At 42.1% G+C, this 18,126-nt stretch overlaps 1 protein-coding gene across 1 annotated transcript in view; it reads right to left on the minus strand.

The window, feature by feature from the left end:
* Window positions 1-18,126, minus strand: part of SF3B2 (splicing factor 3b subunit 2) — a 61,556-nt gene that overhangs the window by 36,083 nt on the left and 7,347 nt on the right. The window contains exons 2-13 of the mRNA XM_066582553.1: window positions 17,871-17,908; window positions 14,168-14,215; window positions 13,579-13,734; window positions 13,440-13,488; window positions 13,263-13,354; window positions 13,035-13,137; window positions 12,630-12,712; window positions 8,758-8,961; window positions 8,446-8,571; window positions 7,961-8,041; window positions 7,531-7,758; window positions 425-574 (exon numbers count right to left, since the gene is read on the minus strand). Of these exons, the coding sequence (XP_066438650.1) occupies window positions 425-574; window positions 7,531-7,758; window positions 7,961-8,041; window positions 8,446-8,571; window positions 8,758-8,961; window positions 12,630-12,712; window positions 13,035-13,137; window positions 13,263-13,354; window positions 13,440-13,488; window positions 13,579-13,734; window positions 14,168-14,215; window positions 17,871-17,908 (1,358 nt within the window). The remainder of the gene's footprint in view (window positions 1-424; window positions 575-7,530; window positions 7,759-7,960; window positions 8,042-8,445; window positions 8,572-8,757; window positions 8,962-12,629; window positions 12,713-13,034; window positions 13,138-13,262; window positions 13,355-13,439; window positions 13,489-13,578; window positions 13,735-14,167; window positions 14,216-17,870; window positions 17,909-18,126) is intronic.

Below are 18,126 nucleotides of genomic sequence, written 5' to 3' on the forward strand. Positions count from 1 at the left end.
AAAGAGCTTGGTTTTCGTACTGTATCTAGGCAAGCATGAATGCTGAATATAGCCTTGAAGATACATAGGAGGCATCAATACAGGTAACCTTTTTGAGTAGATTTACACAGGGCAAGTTCATTCAACCTACAGTAACAGAGCTCTTCAGGAAAATCAAGGATTAACAGCAGCTAGGGATCTGGGATTAACAAACCAGGAGACATCTATAAAATGAGCTCAAACAACAGCAGTTTACCGTTCAGCTAAACAGAAGAATCACCAACAACTAGTAGACTCAGAATTTATAGTGAAACACTTGACAACGTGGAATAGACCAGTATCAATTCTACACAGAGGACCGGCTATGAAACTGCACTGTGACAGCACTGAACAAAATATCATGAATATATGTATCGTTGCTGCAGGCCCCCCATTTGTCTCTCACCTCATAGTACAGGTCTCCATGAATAGTCAGTTTTGGTTTGCTTTGCCATTTGAAGAATGCATCGTGGAGCTTCTGGTAGTCTATGTCAATTTTTCCCATTTTGGGACGAACTTTTTCTCTCATTTTGGATTTCATAGTTTTTTGCTCTTCCTGTGACAAGAAAAATAATGAAAATTATTGAGCGAAAGAATAATAAAATCCTAATATATAAAATTCTTGCATATGCATAATAATGACATGGTTTTATTTAACCAGAAATGCACTACATGTATGAAAATTATATTATTCAAAGAAAACAAATGCACGCAAAACGTTATTTATTGGCTGCATATAACTATCAAATCAAGAGTTTAAAAGCGGTTTCACTGTACTTTTACAACATGTCCATAAGACAGTGGTTTGCAGCCTGTTGCTCTCCAGCTAAGGTGAAACTGCAATTCCCAGCATAGTAGCAATAGGACGTACACTGCTGAGCACATACTGCAACTGCCATTAATTTAAAGAGAGACCATTTATGCACCATCACTGGAAGAAGGGAATATACCCGATCCTTTTTAGGACCTGATAATGGTTACTCCTCACTTGCTGTTGATTTATTTATTTTTAATTACGTGAACCAAGACCTTGTGCTATTTTACCTATTTGACCAGATGCACAGAAAAACAGGATTTTTCGTCCGTATCATTTGGGGACACAGAAGATCTTGGGACGTTCTAGAGCAGTACCCATGGGGGAGGGGCAAGAGAAATCATGAGACTAGCCTATTCCCAGTGGGCGCTAATAAGCGACATCTTCATCAGCGGCTAGCAAGAAACACTTGCCATTCTTTATAGGACATAAAGATAATGAATGCTGAAAGCTTGCCCTTCACTAGGAAGGAAGTAATTGACGATAGTCTAGAAAACACTCGCAGATTTGCAGGGAAGAGAGAAATCAGTCCTTACAGGAGCTAAGGAATGGGCAAGAAAAATCAAGAGGACACCCTCCATCTGGCTGCTGTTGGATGCAAAGGCTAAGGCGGCTGTAATGTGGGATGAAGCTCGGCACCGCATGGTGTGAGTGGCATACAGCCAAGGACAGATTACAGAGGTCTGATGTCTGAAAAACAAGAGAACTAAAATGATAATTAGAAGGCAGGATACTTGTGGAAACTGCCCAGATGCTAGGAGCAAGAGTGCCCGCAGGGAGAACTGTGCCGGAGAAGAAGAGGTTCAGGATGCTATAGTCCATCTAGTTGGAACAGCTCCCAGAAGAATGGGGATGTCTGAAGGCTGAATGACTACAGTTCACCAACATGGACAATTACTCCCTGTAATTTATTCACTTATTTTATTTTTTAAGTCATCCTTGTAAGAGGAGGATAAAGAGCACTGTCACTCATCACGCTGCAAACATAAGTACTGTACAGATGAAAATCCGACCCATACTTATCGTATTTTTCGCTTTATAAGACGCACTTTTTCCGCCTCCAAAGCGGGGGGGGGGGGGGGGGGGGGGGGGGAGTTCCTGCGTCTTATAAAGCGAATGTGCCGAAAATGCGCCAAAAAAAAAAAATCATTACTCACCTCTCCCGGCGTTCTGCAGCGCTGCTACAGGCTGTCGCTCCCTCCTGGTCACCGGCAGAACATTGCTTTCTGGACGCGGGGCTTGAAATCCCCGCCTCCAGAAAGCTAATACTGTGTTGGCTAACACATGCCGTCAGCCAATCACAGCCATTCAATGACATCATTGAATGGCTATGATTGGCTAACACACATCCGCCTTCAGCCAATCACAGCCATTCAATGATGTCATTGAATGGCTGTGATTGGCTGACAGTGTGTAAGCCAATCACAGTAGTAGCTTTCTGGAGGCGGGGATTTTTAAGCCCTGCATCCAGAAAGCAATACTCTGCCGTGGACCAGGAGGAAGCGACAGCCTGCAGCGCCGAGCGCCGAACGCTGCCGCCGGCCCGCCGCCCACCGCCGCCGCCCGCCGGGGGAGGGTGAGTAATTTTTTTTTTCACCCATTTTCCGTCTCTAATCGGGGGTGCATCTTATAGACCGGTGCGTCTTATAAGACGAAAAATACGGTATAAGACAAAAAAACTATGATGCAACAGACTTGTTACATGCACCCAGCCATGAACTAGCTCTAGATATTACTGATAGTAATGGACTATATAAACTGTTTCATGAAAAGACTTCTTGTAGTAGCTAAGCTGGAGCAGACCACCATGGGTGGTTGGTACACTTCATAGTAGGTGGGTTCAGACCTTACTAGACGGGTTCAGACCTTACTAGGCCAATACTAACTGGCAGGACACCAAAGGGTGCCTCAGTGGTATCAATACCACTGTAAGAGACTGGAATGAAAATCAGAACGTCCCATTGTACTATGCTCATTAGGAACTACGTTACCAAGATTCCTAGAATCTAGCATAGAGCCATAGGGAAATGCTCCACCTAGGGGGAAGACAAAGGCAGGTATTGATTAACTGCAACCTTTACTGAAGATGTAAAAATGCTGTAGGGTGGATGAACTGTGAGAAGCCTGCGGTACAAAGCAAGGTATATGGTAACCTGTTCTGTGGAGAGAAGAAAAGTTGCCCATGTGGCTATAAAGATATATGGGACATGATACGAGAATCTCCCGGCCATACTGGTCGCAGAGAACCTGTGCCAAACGAAAGGACCTTGAGAGATGGCATTTGCATCCAAATGTTAACCCCAGGGACAACAACTCCAAGGACAGAGTCCAAAAATGTCAGATACGGCCAAGCTAAGAATTCTCCGTATATGGGAAGTTTAGCTGGTCGGTAATAGTTGCATCATACATGTCGTGATTGACCCACAGCCACAGCTGACAGAAGTGGCTGTCACGGCATTGTAGAAAGCAGTAAATGCAGTTTTGGTTCCAAAACTGCGTGGAGAGGAATCGGACCCGTAGTGGCTCAGCGTGCCATAGAACTGACCAGAGGGGAGCCCGCACACAGATTCACGGCCCCCAGGCTCCCTGTTGGAGGAAGTACCCCAGGACTCACCACTATACGTAGACAGAATGTCTCGTCGTACGAATAGTCTTGTTCTATGACTCGATTTAGTGAATCTTGCATTGAGCAGGGGGTTGGACCAGATGACCCTGGAGGTCCCTTCCAACTCTACCATTTTATGATTGTATGATTCTAATCCTGTATTGTGGTGACAGCGCACATTATGTGGCTCTGGACGGCCCATTTAAAGGGAGAGCGCACCAGGCTGCCTGCAAGGACACTGCAGGCGGGCCACCACAGCTAGCTAGCTGTTAGGTAATGCTCATGCATTCCAGAATGGAGATTAGGAGCAATGTATCCACAGAATTCCTGTGCAAAGGACTCTTTCCATATGGAAGGTACCGCAGGTCTCAGAAAGGCCCGAGTAATGCTGACAACCACCTTGAAAAATGATGTTCGTAAGACGAAATAGGCCCTCTGCCCACGGCCGAGGCGGAATATCGCTAGTGATATTCCATCGCGGGGGAGCACTGACAGGTCTCCGAGATGAGTCTATATAATAGACAGGCTCATCGTGGAGAATCGCGGTAATCGCAGCATGCCGCAATTTAAACACTGCGAGCGGAGAATCGATATGATTCTCCGATCGTGGACGCTGACACTGCGCTTTCCATAGTAATCCTACAGAAAGTTCTACAGAGCGTGATCAGAGGGCGATTTGTCGCAAGCGGATCATCGCCCGTGGTCAAGCAGCCATAAGCTGTGGCTAGATGTAAATCTTGTATTGTGGCGTGAGCGCACATAGTATGTGGTTCTGGTCAGTCGCTGTCCGTGTGTTATGCCAGACACGGACACTGCGCCAAGGCTGGCTGCAGGGAAATGCAGGAAGTTCTGGAGCAAAGATAAGGAGCAATGAATTCCTGTGTCAGGTACTCTTTCCGTATGGAAGGTCACACAGGTCTCAGCAAGTCTGGAGCCATGCTGACAACCAGTTTAAACACTGTTCATCAGACAAGATATTCTCTGGCTGGATGTAAATCTTGTATTACAGGGAGAGCGCACATAGTATGTGGCTCTGGCCAGCCCCTGTCCACGTGTCATCCTGGACTCGGACACTGCACTAAAGCTGCCTGCAAGGAACTGCAGGAGGGCCGATAGGGGAGCTAGCCACTAGGCAAGGCTCAACCCGGTCTGGAGCAGGCATGAGTTGCGATGCATCCAGAGAATCGCTGTGCGAAAGGTCTCACCAACACCAGATTCACGCTGAGGTAGATTGGGCAGGGCGGACGCAGGACTATGGCACCTAGACTGGTAGGGCTCAATAGTGATTAGGGGGAAAGGGGAGGCCGGGCTGTGCATATAGTGGACAGCAGGCCTTCATAGCGGAGGCACACCCTTGGGTAGCGTCTATTAGTGCTACTGCCTATGGCGCAGTGTTTGTCACTATCCGCCTTGCAACACACAGGTCGCAGCATCACACAAAGGCTGTGTCCGGGCCACATGGGAAACACTGGCTGCTCACACACCACAACAAGGACTCCGTGCGCAACAGCTGCACTATGCGTTATTACCTTGCATTATTTAATGTGGTTAGAGTATTGATTATAGGTATGTATACCTCTGATAGTAAATTTATTTTGCGTTCTGTTGCCATTTTTGGTTTCTGCTTTTACTGTATTGTTCCAGCTATGGCTTAATGTGCACCTATATATTTCTATTGAGATATATTTCCATCGGGTAGTGCTGACCTATTTCATCTTTTTTTGGCTGCACTATGCGTGGCGGCCATTGACAGTGGAAAACTCTGCATGGTACAAAATATACACCGGCCCAAAATGCATAGGGCGCGTAGAATGTAAATGCCACATGGCAGCAAAAACACACAGTTTTTCTGCGGCTTAAGACATGCTCACCAGTCCAGAGACCACCGTGGCAAGGAAGCGCGCCAATTCGGGAACGACCGCCTGAGTGACTGAGGGAGCTGAAAACTGTCACTATGGAAGCCTGCTGAGATGAAAGGCAGTCCACACAACGGGGCTCATACTGACTGCATGCAAATTTTGTGTTACCATGAGCAGAGGCATAAGACTTGGCTCTGATTGTAGTTTGTCCAAAACCTTCCGGCGTGGGGCTGGACATGGCGTTAGCACTGGCTCAGGCAGAGCTTACCGAATCCCATGGGGAAGACTAATCACAGCTGGAGCTTCTGCATCGTAAAAGCGCTTCTCCAATGCAGCCGCAGCAGTGCAGTTCACGGCATCCGTCTCCAGTAGTGTTCCACACCACACTCGCCGTAATGGAGGATGGGAGCTGCGCCAAGGTGGGCAACACTATGGCTGCCAGGCATTGATCTACTGCACGAGGCGTGATCGAGCCACCTTTGCTTCTTTGGGTCAGGCGTAACAGCACAGCGGAGACACCATATTAATTGTCCTTTCTGTGGGAGGACAGGGAAGAGCCCTGCCTCCCCGTATTCTCAGCATCGGTCTTCTCTTGAAGACCTAACTAAAACATGTGAGTTAAGCTGCCTGTCCACGGCCATGACGGAATATCGCTAGCAATATTCTGCCGCGGGGGAGTAGGGGGGAGCACTGCCAGGTCTCCGCGATGAGCCTGATAAATAGGCTCAACGCGGATGATCACAGCAAATCGCAGCATGTTGCGATTTCAATCCGGCGAGCGGAGAATTGCTCGTGGATGTCGGGCTGCGCTTTTCATAGGTAGCCTATGGAAAGCATTCACTGCGTTACCTGCGGCCGAATTATTGCCGCGGATAACGCAGTGACATATCGCCCTTGGACGGGCAGCCTTACAGTTCTTTATCATTGTTATTTATTTAATATTGTTGTCGGATCCTACTTGGCTATTCCTACAGCTTGCATACAAACTGAGCTAGCTTACTGCTTAGTGCCACCTCCTAGTGGCAAAAGCTATACCCAAGCTCTTCCTGTGTCCTCCAATAATACGGATGAGAAATATAAAAAGAGACGGCTCGGTCTGGGCGAAAACGTGTGTAGCTGGGTAAAGAACTGGCTCGGAGAAAGTTTTGGGGTGCATTAAAAGAGGTATAGGGGCGAGGGAAGAGAGCATTATTCTTCCACCTTTTTAAGGCACTTGTCAGGCCCGACATGGAATACTGTGTACAATTCTGGACACCAGTACTCAGGAAAGACATTGCAGTGCTTGGGGAGTTCCAAGTCGGGCAACTAAATTAATGAACGGCATGGGAGGACTGGAATACTCAGAGAGGTTAGCAAAATTTGGATTATTTACCCTAGAAAAAAAAAAAGACGGTTATGGGGCAACCAAATAACTACATATAAATACATTAGGATAAGAAGGCATCCTCTTCGTTTAGAGGAAAGAAGGTATCACCACCAACACAGAAGGGGGTTCTCACTGTAAAAGCAGTGAGACTGTGGAACTCTCTGCCTGAGGACGTGGTGATAGCAAAATTGATAGAGGAGTTTAAGAGGGAACTAAATGTCTTTTTAGAGCACTATGACATTACAGGAGATAGACATTAAATAACCAGAAGAGTTGCTGATCCGGGGGATCTTCCGACTGCTGGTCTTGGAGTCAGGTAGGAACTTTTCAAATGTTAATCAAGGAATTATTCTGACTGCCAGTATGGAGTAGGGGCAAAATGGTTCAAATTGGCTTCTGCCTCATTGGGGGGATTTTTGCCTTCCTCTGGATCAACATGGGGATGGGGGGGGGGGGGGTGAAAACAGGCTGAACTGGATGGAAAATTTTTCAGCCTAGCATACTATGTTGGTGCAGGACAGTTCACCACTTCCCCACTTGAGGGCCATCAGGGAAGTTCGATCATCCCTGATGCCCAGCTAGAAGGCAAAAAATAAAAATAAACTAAAATAAGAAAAGACAGAAGACCTGCAGAGCAGATCTGCCTCCTCGGACACTAAGCTAAAACAAATTTAGTTCAGTGCCTGCAGGAGGGTTATAGCTGGTAGGAGAGACTAACTTTTTCTTGGCTTACTGACGCCTCCTAGTGGCAGCAGCTATACCCAAGGTCTTCTGTGTCCCCCAATAATACGGACAAGAAATTGAAAGTTAACAATGCCAACAATTTTATGAGCAAACATTTTAACATTTGCACTGTATTATTACTTACCTTCTCTTGAAGCGCTTCTCTCATTTCCTGGATGCCTGTTCTCTTGATGAATTCAGGAAGCTGGAAGGGTGGTTTCTCAATTCCTCTCTTGCCTTGCAAGTATTTGCGTTTGAAGCACCAGTGACGAGGAACAGGAACAGAATTTCTGGTCCCTTTCAGGTGCACAAGCAGCTTGGGGTCTTGAGCAGTGACATCGTGCATCTCTACCACATCTGGACGTGAAACCAGCTAAAAAGGATAAGCACATGAATAAAATAAAATAGTGAGGGAGGCATGAAATTAAAATACATTCACCAGCTCCTATTCACTAAAATATCCTGCTTCTACCCCAAGCAGATGTGATATCAAAAACATTTTTTTTAATATACAAGATATCCAGTCTATTTAAGTGTATCCAATCATTACTAAACTTTTTAGTGCAGTCTGTTACCTGTTTCAGTTCTGCAACAGTGAACCTATTCATGCGCCTTAATTTTTTCTTAGACAGCTTTGGTGCATCGTGCTTTTTATCCTGCAAAATGACAGATGAAAAAATATTGAAAAGCAGCTTAGAAATTAGGTAACGATAATTTCTCATTCTATGTGAAAAAAGGATTTGTGTTGTGATAAAATCACCTATTTGGTGAATAACTCGGCTAGCAGATAGATTTGGGGGTAGCCCAACAGTGATAAGACAACTGCAGTTAGGGAGATAAAAGAGGGGTTGATAAATGATGCTACATACTGGAAGTAGCAGATTATCTCAAAATAATATTACGCAAGTCCAATAAAATACAAAACATGAGAGCCCTACACTTCATGATGGTAAACATCTTATACGTAATATGTTATTACAAAGGCTTTCGTATATAATTATAAAGAAAGGCTCCAAAGTGAGATGCTCAAATAGGAGCCTATTTCATGTTATACGCCAACCTCAGCATCACTGTCGCTGTCACTGTCCATCTGTTCCTCCTCAAATCGCTTCCTTGGGGCAGCTGGCTCCACTTTTTCAACTTTTTCTGGCTCCTTTTCCTTTTCTTTCTTTACATCATCTGTCAACTGTTAATTGAAAAAAATAGTATGAAGAAGTGAAGAAGCTACTAAATAAGTTGAGTTACCACAGATTATATGAGGAACTGTAAAGCCCACACTTCTATAAGCAGTCACAAGCATGATCCTGATTTAAAAGTAATCGTTTCAACAGGTCCCAAAACCAAGGGACCTCTCCAGACAACTACTAATCACCTTAAATGCTTGAAAGATCCTTTTGAAGAAAATGAAGTTCGGGTCATAAATGTCTGGCTCCTCAGTGACATACTCTATTTCCACTTTCCCTCCAGCAGAGTCAGCCTCTGCTGCCTCATTGACATCATCTGTTGCAACAGGGAGTGGTGCCGCAGTTCGCCTTCGGGTTCGTTTCTTGCGGTTCCTTCGTCGACGACTTTTCTTCTGCAAAAAAGTTGAGTTTATGTGTAAATGCATCCTATGACTTAATTAACCCCCTTACTGACCACACACTTTTAGTGATTTTAACTACAAAGTGGTTTAAAGACTTATTTTATTTCATTTTTTTAGGCTACCAAATCTATTTTTGTGTCCTTTTTATAACATGGTTGTTTTAATATGTCTTATAGTCATATTTTTTTCTTTTTTTGTTTGATTAATATATGCTGTGAAAAATCTCAAAATGTATACACTGAACATGGTGTTTCCTACTTACTCCCACTCTTTTAATAAAATGTATACAGTGCTATATGTATTATCCAAGACCCAGTTATATTCAAAAGCACTCTAACCCACAAAATAACTCCCTAAATCCCCATCTACCACCCTACGTATACTTCACGTTCTGCCTGAGATCTAAGATTAACCTCCTCCATAGTCCAGAACTCCCCACTCATCTTCAGGATTTCTCTTGTGCCACAGCCAGTCCCTGAAATACGCAACCCCGGATAATGACATTAATACAAGACTCAGTTTTAAGCATGCTCTAAATCTAAATACGCATCTTTTTAAGGCAAATCTATCACATTCCCCCAGCAAACTGCTTTTCTTTAACATTATTCCTCAGAACCTCATTAACACTATCCTTCACACTCTTTGCACCCTGTTACACTAGCTGGTGACTGATTCATGGAGCTTTACCCTGTATAAAACATGGTTGGACAACTGCACAAACTATGTTGTCAACTACACTTTTCATTAGAGTTAAAGTTGTTGTGCCAACATGTACAAAACCCTTTAAGAATATGGAGCCCAAGGTAGAAAGTTGATCAACCTAGGTGCTATTCCTTGGAAAACAGCAGATATTGCCAGGGTAAGTCACGGCTAGTGGGATATTTCCCCTACGATAGCTGCTGCTGGGAAAATGTAACAGTATAACCATTCACAGAAATGGCAGTTCTGTAATTACAAGGACAGCACATAATCACCCAACATGGGAGCTGCTCTTATGGAGCTGATTTTCATTACAACCAGAAGGAAACCCTTCTCCAAGCAGTGTATATTGCTTATATATATATATATATATATATATATATATATATATATATATATATATATATATATATATATATATATATATATATATATATATATATATATATATATATATATATATATATAAAGCTGAAAGCCCTCACTGACTCGGCAAAAGTTCTCCAACTTCCCAAAGTCGTAGAAACATGAATTTTGGCAAGAGCATAGATTATCTCCAAAATAGGAAAAGTAATTGGGTCCCAACTCCATTATTCAATTCTAGCGCAAAAGAATTGGCGTCGAAATTTAACGTACATAATCTAAATCTCTCCCTTCCCAATGTCATAGAAACTCGAAATTTGGCACGAGCATTGATTATGTCATAAATAGGAAAAGCTAATGGGTCCCAACTCGATTATTCAATTCTACGCGCAAAAGAATTAGCGTCCAAATTTTACGTGCGGAATGTATTTTTCTCACTTTCCGGTGTCATAGAAACGTGAAATTTGGCACGAGCATTGATTATGTCCTAAATAGGAAAAGCTAATGGGTCCCAACTTGATTATTCAATTCTTTGCGCAAAAGAATTAGCGTCCAAATTTTACGTACGGAATGTAATGTTCTCACTTTCCGGTGTCATAGAAACGTGAAATTTGGCACTAGCATTGATTATGTCATAAATAGGAAAGGTTCATAGGTCCCAACTCGATTATTCAATTCTAGCGCAAAAGAATTGGTGTCGAAATTTTACGTGCGGAATGTAATTTTTTCACTTTCCGGTGTCATAGAAACGGGAAATTTGGCACGGGCATTATGTCATAAATAGGAAAAGCTAATGGGTCCCAACTCCATTATTCAATTCTATGCGCAAAATAATTAGCGTCCAAATTTTACGTGCGGAATGTAATTTTCTCACTTTCCGGTGTCATAGAAATGTGAAATTTGGCACGAGCATTGATTATGTCATAAATAGGAAAAGCTAATGGGTCCCAACGCCATTATTCAATTCTATGTGCAAAAGAATTAGCGTCCAAATTTTACGTGCGGAATGTAATTTTCTCACTTTCCAATGTCATAGAAACGGGAAATTTGGCACGAGCATTGATTATGTCATAAATAGGAAAAGCTAATGGGTCCCAACGCCATTATTCAATTCTATGCGCAAAAGAATTAGCGTCCAAATTTTACGTGCGGAATGTAATTTTCTCACTTTCCGGTGTTATAGAAACGGGAAATTTGGCACGAGCATTGATTATGTCATAAATAGGAAAAGCTAATGGGTCCAACTCGATTATTCAATTCTATGCTCAAAAGAATTAGTGTCCAAATTTTATGTACGTAATCTAATTCTCAAACTTCCTGATGTCATTTTATATAAAGGAAACGTCGCATGGTTGCCTCCACGTGGTGTTTCCTGGGTAACGCAGAGAACTATGCAAAATGGTGAACATATGTTTTTCCTCAGTATCTCTAAAGTAACCACGACTTCATAAGATTTTCCGTGAACACCAGATAAACACCAGTACCAAATTAACTCGGACGAAGTCGGGTATATCAGCTAGTATTGCATATGAACAGGAGATATTATCTATTTTAAAAAATGCAACCGTTTTTATGGCAAAAGTTGGACAAAAAGGACACTATTTAGTAATATCTTTGGTGCATAGAAAACTGTGGGTGCATAACTGCATTTGTCAGATAATTAAAGAGAATAATTCTAGGAATTTTCTCACTAATATAATGATATACAATTCATTAGATCTTGCAAGATGATAAAAATAGGATTTTTGGTACTACCGTAAAATGATTTCTCGTCATATTTATTTGGGGACAACACAAGACCTTGAGTATACCTCCAGCTACTAGGAGGCAGACACTAAGTACAAAGAAAGTTAGTTTATCTTACCAGCTATACCCCTCCAGTAGGCACTGAGCTAAATCAGCTTTAGCTTAGTGTCTAAAAAAGGCACCTTCCTGCTCCACAGGTCTTCTCTGCTTTTGTGGTTTTTCCTTTTTTTCCCCATAGCTAGGAATCAGGGATGAGCCAACTTCCCTGATTATCCCCAAGTGGTTCCCTCAGCCAAGAAGGCAAAGTGGAACCAAGTAGTACTAACTACTCTGTATCCCGTCTGTCATGGGGGGGGGGGGGGGGTCACCAAAACTCGCCGTTCGCTTCCCCCAATTTCAGCGACCTCTCAACACTAAGTGATTGTCACTGAGGAGGTGACCCTACTGGTACGCCGGGGAAGCCAAAGCGAAGAAGATGGAGGTGAGTTAAGAACCCAAGATTAGGTAAGTAAGGCGCCAATGCCACTACTTCCCATGCTCCCTCCCTCTTCTTACAGTCATACTCACAGGAATATTTTGGGGATTTCCCTTCTTTACAGCCCTGGGCCATCCCACTAATGGTCACTGGGCTTCCCTTGCATCCACTATACCCCACCCCTTAAAATGTGGAACACAATGATGTCATTGGGACACAAACACTGAATAAGAAAGGTTTTTCAAACAAAAACGACTATTTGTAATGTACAAGTGCTCAAAATAACACTTTAGGGAATTTTGTTTGTGGGACAACACCTTTAGACCTAATAGGGCAATTAAATGAATAAAACTTCCATTGCCTATTATTCGCATACCTCCTTCTTTGGTCCAGTAGTATCATCTTCTGTTTCAGAAGCAGTGTAAATCTGACGAGGATCATTATCATAATCTTCCTCTTCTAAAACATAAAAAAAGAATTATTTCTATTAAAACAAAAGCCTAAGGATATAAACATGCTTTTATACATCTATATAATTTATTTGTAATAATAAAAAGCATATAGCACAGGTGCTCATGAAAGTCACAGCCTAATATCAGTATACCAATGCTGCTGCTTCAGGCTATGTTTTCACTTCAATGAAAATTTACACCAGGAATCACATGGTTGCAAGGGATTTCGGAAGCAGATTTTTATTTAATATACAGATGAATTGATATCTTGACTATGTGCTGATGATACTTAGCAGCTCTCCGACACCTTTCAGCATAAAATGTACTACCTGTGGTTACTGGCATCATCATCTCTTCTTGTCTAATTTCTTTAAGTTGAAGAATTTTTTCAAGGACTTGTGGAATCTTTGGACCAGAAGAGGAATCCTCCATCTAGAGGGCGAGGTGGAAAAAAAGTATACACACACTGAATTATGTAAACCAAAGACAAAACTTAAGTAAGCAGACTGAACTTATTACAGTTGATCAAAAGGCCAGAACAAATATGGAGATCTTACGTCTTTGGAATCCTCTCCAGACTGATTGAGAATACGTGAACGAATAATGGAGGGCATTAGCGGTGGGATAGTAGTGGCAATGGGAAGGTTACCTGTAGAGAAAAAAAGAATACAAATGCACTACTTTGTAGGCAAGACAAATATGCAAAAATCTATGTTTTGTGCACCTGACCTTACCTCTAGAAAGAAGGAGGGATCGAGTGACTTCCGGGTCAATTAATGTTGCCTAAAAGATATAACAGTGTTCATCAAGTTAGATTTTGGATTAAGGATATATTGGCAATAATTCTAGTGTAGAAAACAAACAGCTTTAAACCTTAGGAAGTCCATCGTTTTGCTGAAGAACTGCTCCTGTTTGTGGCGGTTTGTTGTTTTCTTGGTCAGATGTCAGGCGAGAATTAAGGCCAAGTGGAAATCCCATGCCCATGCTTGGAGGAGGAGCTGGCAGATTGGGCATTGGCATTCCAGCCATCTAACAAGAAAAGTAAGATGTACAATGGAATGGAATTAGAGGCTATAAGAGATGAGATGTCAGAATATGCCATAACAGAATTGCTTTCCTCAAGTCAGCCAACATCATACATAGTACAGTGAATAAATCCCTGTGGATATTCTTTTAATGTTAAATGGTAGGAAGATCTATGAAATAGGCCATGTTGCCTGTAGTTGCTTGGGTGTTCTCATCCAGCTAAATCTAGCATAATTAAAACCATGTAGCACATTTTATTACTTGTCATGGTCTTCATATATACAAGTTAAAGAAAAAAAGTAAAAAAGCCTTGATAGAGGCAAGTGACAACATGCAGGCATAATGAGCAGTTTTTCTTATGTTGACTTTATGTAGTCCAAGAGGCAGTTCTGAAAGGCAAATTTTGGAAAATTACACTTAGCACTATTCTCCTCACCTGGGCAAGTCTTGAATTTGTGGAGGACATTTCAACATCATCATGGGCCTGAAATTATACAATATAAGCAATAAAATGGTGAAACCAAAAAGGAAGCAAATACTGGCAATACGGACAGTATTTGGAAATATCCCCTTATGATTCTGGGTCTATGGCTAACATAAATTGATCAGATTGATGGGAAGCTTTAAAACTATGCTGAATTCTGCTTTTTTGGAGAGCTCCCTTAATATACAGTCGGTCAATCAAAACATTAAGCCCTTGATAACATGCTCCTTTTATTTCCATTTTCGATTTTCCTTCCCTCCTTTTAAAAAATCGTAACTCTTATTTATCTAGCAACATAGATCTCAGAGGGCTTGTTTCTTATGCGGGACGATCTGTATTTTTCACTGGTACTATTTAATGTACCATATAATGTACTGAAAAACTTTTAAAAATTCTAAGTGGAGTAAAATGAAAAAAAAAACAAAAATGAAATTCCGCCATCTTTGTGTGCGTCTATTTTCTACGGTGCACAAACTGCAACAAAATTGACATGAAAACTTTATTCTACGGGTCAGTACAATTACAATACCAAACTTATATAGTTTGAGTTTTTTTCCGGTACTACTTTTATTATTTTTTTTAATGATTTTCAACCTTTATCTTCCGATCACAAATTTTTTCTCTCTCTGTCAACATAGTTGTGCGAGGGCTCATTTTTTTGCAGGACGTACTATAGCTTGCGTTTGTACCATTTTGGAATATATACGACTTTTTGATAGTTTTTTATTGCATTTTTTCTGGGACATAGGGTGACAAAAAAAAACGCCTTTCTGGCGTTTTTTTTTCTGACTGGTAAATAATGCATTACTTTAATAGATCAGATTTTTACAGATGCAGTAATACCAAATATGTATTTTTCTTTTATTATTTAGATTATTTTATTATTAATATGGCAAAAAGGGTTGTTTTTTTTTAAACTTTAAAAAAAAATAATTAGTAAAACTTTATTGATCTTATTTTAACTTTTTATCTTAGTCCCCAGATGGGATAACTTGACACCCGCACGGCTCCGTACGTACTCATCGTGGGGGGCCGTACGGGACCCCGGAACATTGGACAGGGGATTTAAATGCCATTGTCAAAATTTACAGTGGTATTTAAAGGGTTAACAGCTGTTATGAGCTGAACAGCTTATCAGAGCTGTTAGGGGCGGCTGACGGCTGTAAGAAACAGCCGATGCTCGTGGTGTATGGAGGGAGATCGCCGCGTGATCTCCCTTTCATACATATGCCAACACTGCAGGACATAACTGTACGTCCTATAGAATTAAGAGGTTAAAAGCACCTGCCTAATATGGAGTAGCACCCCCTTGTGCCTAAACAGCTCTGATCCACAGAGGCAAGGACTCCGGAATTTCTCTGGAATATGGAATCAAGATCTTAGCAGCAAAGCCTTTAAGTTGTGAGCTACAGCCTTCATGGATTGCACTTCATAGATGCTCGATCGGATTTAGATCTGGAGAATCTGGATTATATCAACACCTCGTACTCTGTCACGCTTCTCTATTCCTGAACATTGTTTGCAGTGTGTGCACTATGCTAGTGAAAAAGGCCACTGCCATTAGTGAATACCATTGCCTTTAAGAGATGTTCTTGGTTAGTACAATGTTTTAGGTGGTATGTGTTGAAGGGCCTGTTTCCCGAAAATAAGCCCTAGAACAATTTTTCAGGATTTGTGAGGTTGCTTAAAATACAAGCCCTACCCTGAAAATAAGCCCTAGTTACTGTTCATTAAAAAGTCAATAAGAATGCATTAGTTACACGAAAAGGGCTGTAAAAATGCAATTGCTGCATTTTAAACCGCTTTTCAGGAAGGTCTTCCAAGTCAATTACCCAACAGGGTCGGTCCAGGTCCTTCCCGCTGCTCTTCAGAGCCCCAGCGCTGTTCCCTCAGCCCTTGGACGCCCACACATGATCACTTCCTGGTTACGGGATTCATAAATCCTGTCTCCACAAAGTATTGGCTGTGAATAAGTCAGTCTGTGTGGACAGCTGCGAACTGTGGGAACAGCACCAGGGCTCTGGAGAGCAGCGGGAAGGACCTAGACCAAGCCTACTGGGTAAATAAAATAAGCCCTAGCGCATTTTTGGGGGCAAAAGTTAATATAAGACCTTGTCTTATTTTTGGGGAAACACGATACCTCTATTCAAGCGTCCCCTCAGGGTTTCCATTTAAAATTACGAAAATGGCACCCCTTGGTGGAACCTATCTTGTCCTACCTAAAGCTGCTGAAACAGGGACCAATTTCTATTCAATACTGGCATTATGTGTCAGATAGAATAGCACAGTCCGTCACACTATTCTTTCAGCCACAACATGCTAGAAATGAATGGAAACCATTATTATAATTAAGGGCCAAGATAGGGTCCGTTTCAGCATACAGTTTTTGGTATTTTTAAATAGAAACCCGGATAGGACCCCTGGACGGAGGCAATAACAAGGTCTGCACAGAACCTAACATCCACATGAGTGCCAGGATCTAAGAACATTTCCCTGAGCATCACACTATATCCTGGTGCCATCTCTTCTCTAGGTGAGATACACCACTGACTGTCCACATAACATAAAAGATGACACGATTCATCAGACTGGGCCACCTTCTTCAATTATTCCATGGTCTAATTCTGTTGCTCATGTGCCCATTAAAGGCAGGGGTCAGCATGAACACTCTGACCAGTCTGTCGCTTCGCAGCCCGTACACAGCAAGCTGAAATGCCCTGCGTGTTCTGACCCCTGTCATAGCCAACAGTAACTTTTTTTCAACAATTTGTGCTACACTAGCTTTTTGTGGAATCAGATCAGATTAAATGTGCTTCGCTCCCTACATGCATCAATGAGCCTTGGCGCCTCATTACCCCATCACTAGTTTACGCGTTGTCTTTCCTTGAATCTCCTTTGGTAGGCAATAACCACTGCATATCTGTTGTTTTTGGAGATGCTCTGTTCCAATTTGGACAGGCATATGCATAGCCACGTATTGGGTCTGATCCAACAAAGCCCCCAAAAACACAAATACCCACTGACATCTGCATGGAAGAGGGGCTCGCCATGATGACTTCAGACACAGGTGTGTTTAATGTTGTTGGGAGGTGTCATTTTACTGGCTTTCTGCATTATGATCTGTTTGGTTATTGTGGAAGGTCTCTACATAAGTGTTGCATGTCATTTTTAATTGTATACTTGAAAAAGACTCCATGAGTCGAAACGTTGTATTTTAATTGTTTTGGAGGAATAAAAGACATCTTTAATTGCACCACAGATACTGCCACTCCCAGTTTGTATACTGCAATAGAATAAAGTTATCATGTCATTTTTGTTGCAGCGTGTATGCCATAGAAACAAGACGCACAGAAAGATGGCGGAATTTCATTTTTTTTCTATTTCACTCCACCTAGAATTTTTTAAAACGTTTTTACAACTCGTCCTGCAAAACAAACAAGCCCTCATACAGTTACGTCGATGGATAAGTAAAATAGTTATGATTTTTTAAAAGGTGGGGGTGATGGGGGAGAAAGACTGAAAATGGGGGAAAAAAGGGCCGCGTCCTTAAGGGGTTAAATACTTATAGTCTAAAGTAAGTGTATAGGATATGAATTGAGAAATGACTTGTTACTGTACTGGGATTTTTGGGAGGACTTTCAGAAATGTATGTTACCTGTGCTGCAGTATGTTCGTTGGGATCATCTCTGCTCCCTAAAATCAGATAAGAACAATATGGTAAAATATGCATGTCCATCATCCATACACGCACCACATATGAACGCCTCTGATATGTCTTCTTTATGACAGTAGTTGTAAATCGTATTAGCGCTGTTATTTGTGTGTACACTAGTTGAAAGCCGGTCCCAGGACGGTGACGGCAATTACCGTATTTTTCGCTTTACAAGACGCACTTTTCTTCCTCCCAAAGC

Source organism: Eleutherodactylus coqui, chromosome 11 (assembly GCF_035609145.1).
Source record: "Eleutherodactylus coqui strain aEleCoq1 chromosome 11, aEleCoq1.hap1, whole genome shotgun sequence".
In the NCBI taxonomy this organism is placed as follows: Eukaryota; Metazoa; Chordata; class Amphibia; order Anura; family Eleutherodactylidae; genus Eleutherodactylus; species Eleutherodactylus coqui.